At 77.9% G+C, this 1,316-nt stretch overlaps 1 protein-coding gene across 1 annotated transcript in view; it reads right to left on the reverse strand.

Annotated features, from left to right (window-relative positions):
* The window catches only part of ZMIZ2 (zinc finger MIZ-type containing 2), an 8,989-nt gene extending 8,377 nt beyond the window's left edge, over positions 1-612 (reverse strand). Inside the window, exons 1-3 of the mRNA XM_026042390.1 lie at positions 543-612; positions 328-442; positions 78-257 (exon numbers count right to left, since the gene is read on the reverse strand). Coding sequence (XP_025898175.1) covers positions 78-257; positions 328-442; positions 543-592 — 345 coding nt within the window. The 5' untranslated portion in view covers positions 593-612. The remainder of the gene's footprint in view (positions 1-77; positions 258-327; positions 443-542) is intronic.
* Positions 613-1,316: the final 704 nt, after the last annotated feature.

Here is a 1,316-nt window from a genome sequence, read left to right on the forward strand (position 1 = left end):
GGGAGCCGCGGAGGCCCCCGGGCGCGCGGGGCCGCGCGGAGCCCCCCTTACCCGGCGCCGAAGCCCGGCCCGCCCGCGTAGGCGCCGCGGCCGTAGACGCTCTGCTGCACGTAGCCCTTGGCGGGAGCCCCCTCGGCGAACGGCTGCTGGCCCAGGAACGGCGGCGAGTTCATGCCCGAGGCGGCGCCGGCCATGCCGGGCAGCAGCGGCGCCGCGCTGGAGCCGGTGCCGCCGGGGCCCATGGCACTGCCCAGCACCTAGGGCGGCAGGCGCGGTGAGCGGGGCCGGCGGCGAGCGCGGCGCGGGCCCCGCGGCGCCCGGCGGTACCTGGCTCTGCGAGGTGTTGCTGACGCCCCACACGGTGGTTACCACGGAAAGGGATCCTGCCGGCTGGTTCGTGCTCGGTTGCCAAGGAACTGCCTCGTATGCAAATGAACCATCACTAAAAAGCAAAACAACTTCATTAATTGAGCGGCGGCGGGAAGGCAGGTTTGGGGTGGGAGCGGGGGGGACGGCGGTGGCCCCCGCGGGGCGTCACTCACCCGTGCGGCGTGGGCGGCAGCGACGGTTTCATGGGGTTCATGGAGCTCATGGGCGACGGGACGGCGGCGCCGCAGCTGCGGGGGGCGCCGGGTGACGTGGGGACAGCGGCGGGACGGGGACCGCGCCGGGCACGGGTGACGTGGGGACAGCGGCGGGACGGGGACCACAAGCGAACCCCCCCCACGCCGCCGTGCCCGCGCCGGGGCCACGCGTGTCAGCGCGGCGCCCACGCGGGGACAGCGCGGTGACAACCACGGGGACTTTCCGCGCCGGGGCAGCGGCAGCGCTGGGCGCTGCGGCCCCCTCGCCCCCTGCCCGGCGCATTCCCAGCCTGGGCGGCTCCGTGACCGCGAGGGGCACGGGGACACGTCGCTGGTGCCACCGCGCCTGGTGGCACCCAAGGGCGCCGGGCACGTCCCCAAGGCAGTGACGGCTCCCGGGGCGGGTGGCGGTGCCCGGGGGTCCCCGGGGGCCGCGGCGGTGCCCCCCGGGACGCGGTGCCGGCGGCAGCCCCTTTGTCCCCGCTCGCCAAGGGCAGCGGGCGCCGTGACAGCCGCCCCGCGCGCGGCGGCAGCGCCAGCCCCCCGGGGGACACCCGGCCACGGGGACACCGCGACACGGGGACACCGGGCACGGGAGCGGCGACACCGCGACACGAGCCCCCCCACCGCGGAGCCGTGACGGTGACACCGCGGGGACGGGCCCCCCGAGGACACCCCGACGTGCGGGCCGCGACAGCGCCACGGGAGCCCCCCCCCTTCCCGCCGTGACGG

The sequence above is a fragment of the Nothoprocta perdicaria genome, unplaced genomic scaffold, assembly GCF_003342845.1.
Source record: "Nothoprocta perdicaria isolate Ctin4 unplaced genomic scaffold, notPer1 scaffold_103, whole genome shotgun sequence".
Taxonomy (NCBI): domain Eukaryota; kingdom Metazoa; phylum Chordata; class Aves; order Tinamiformes; family Tinamidae; genus Nothoprocta; species Nothoprocta perdicaria.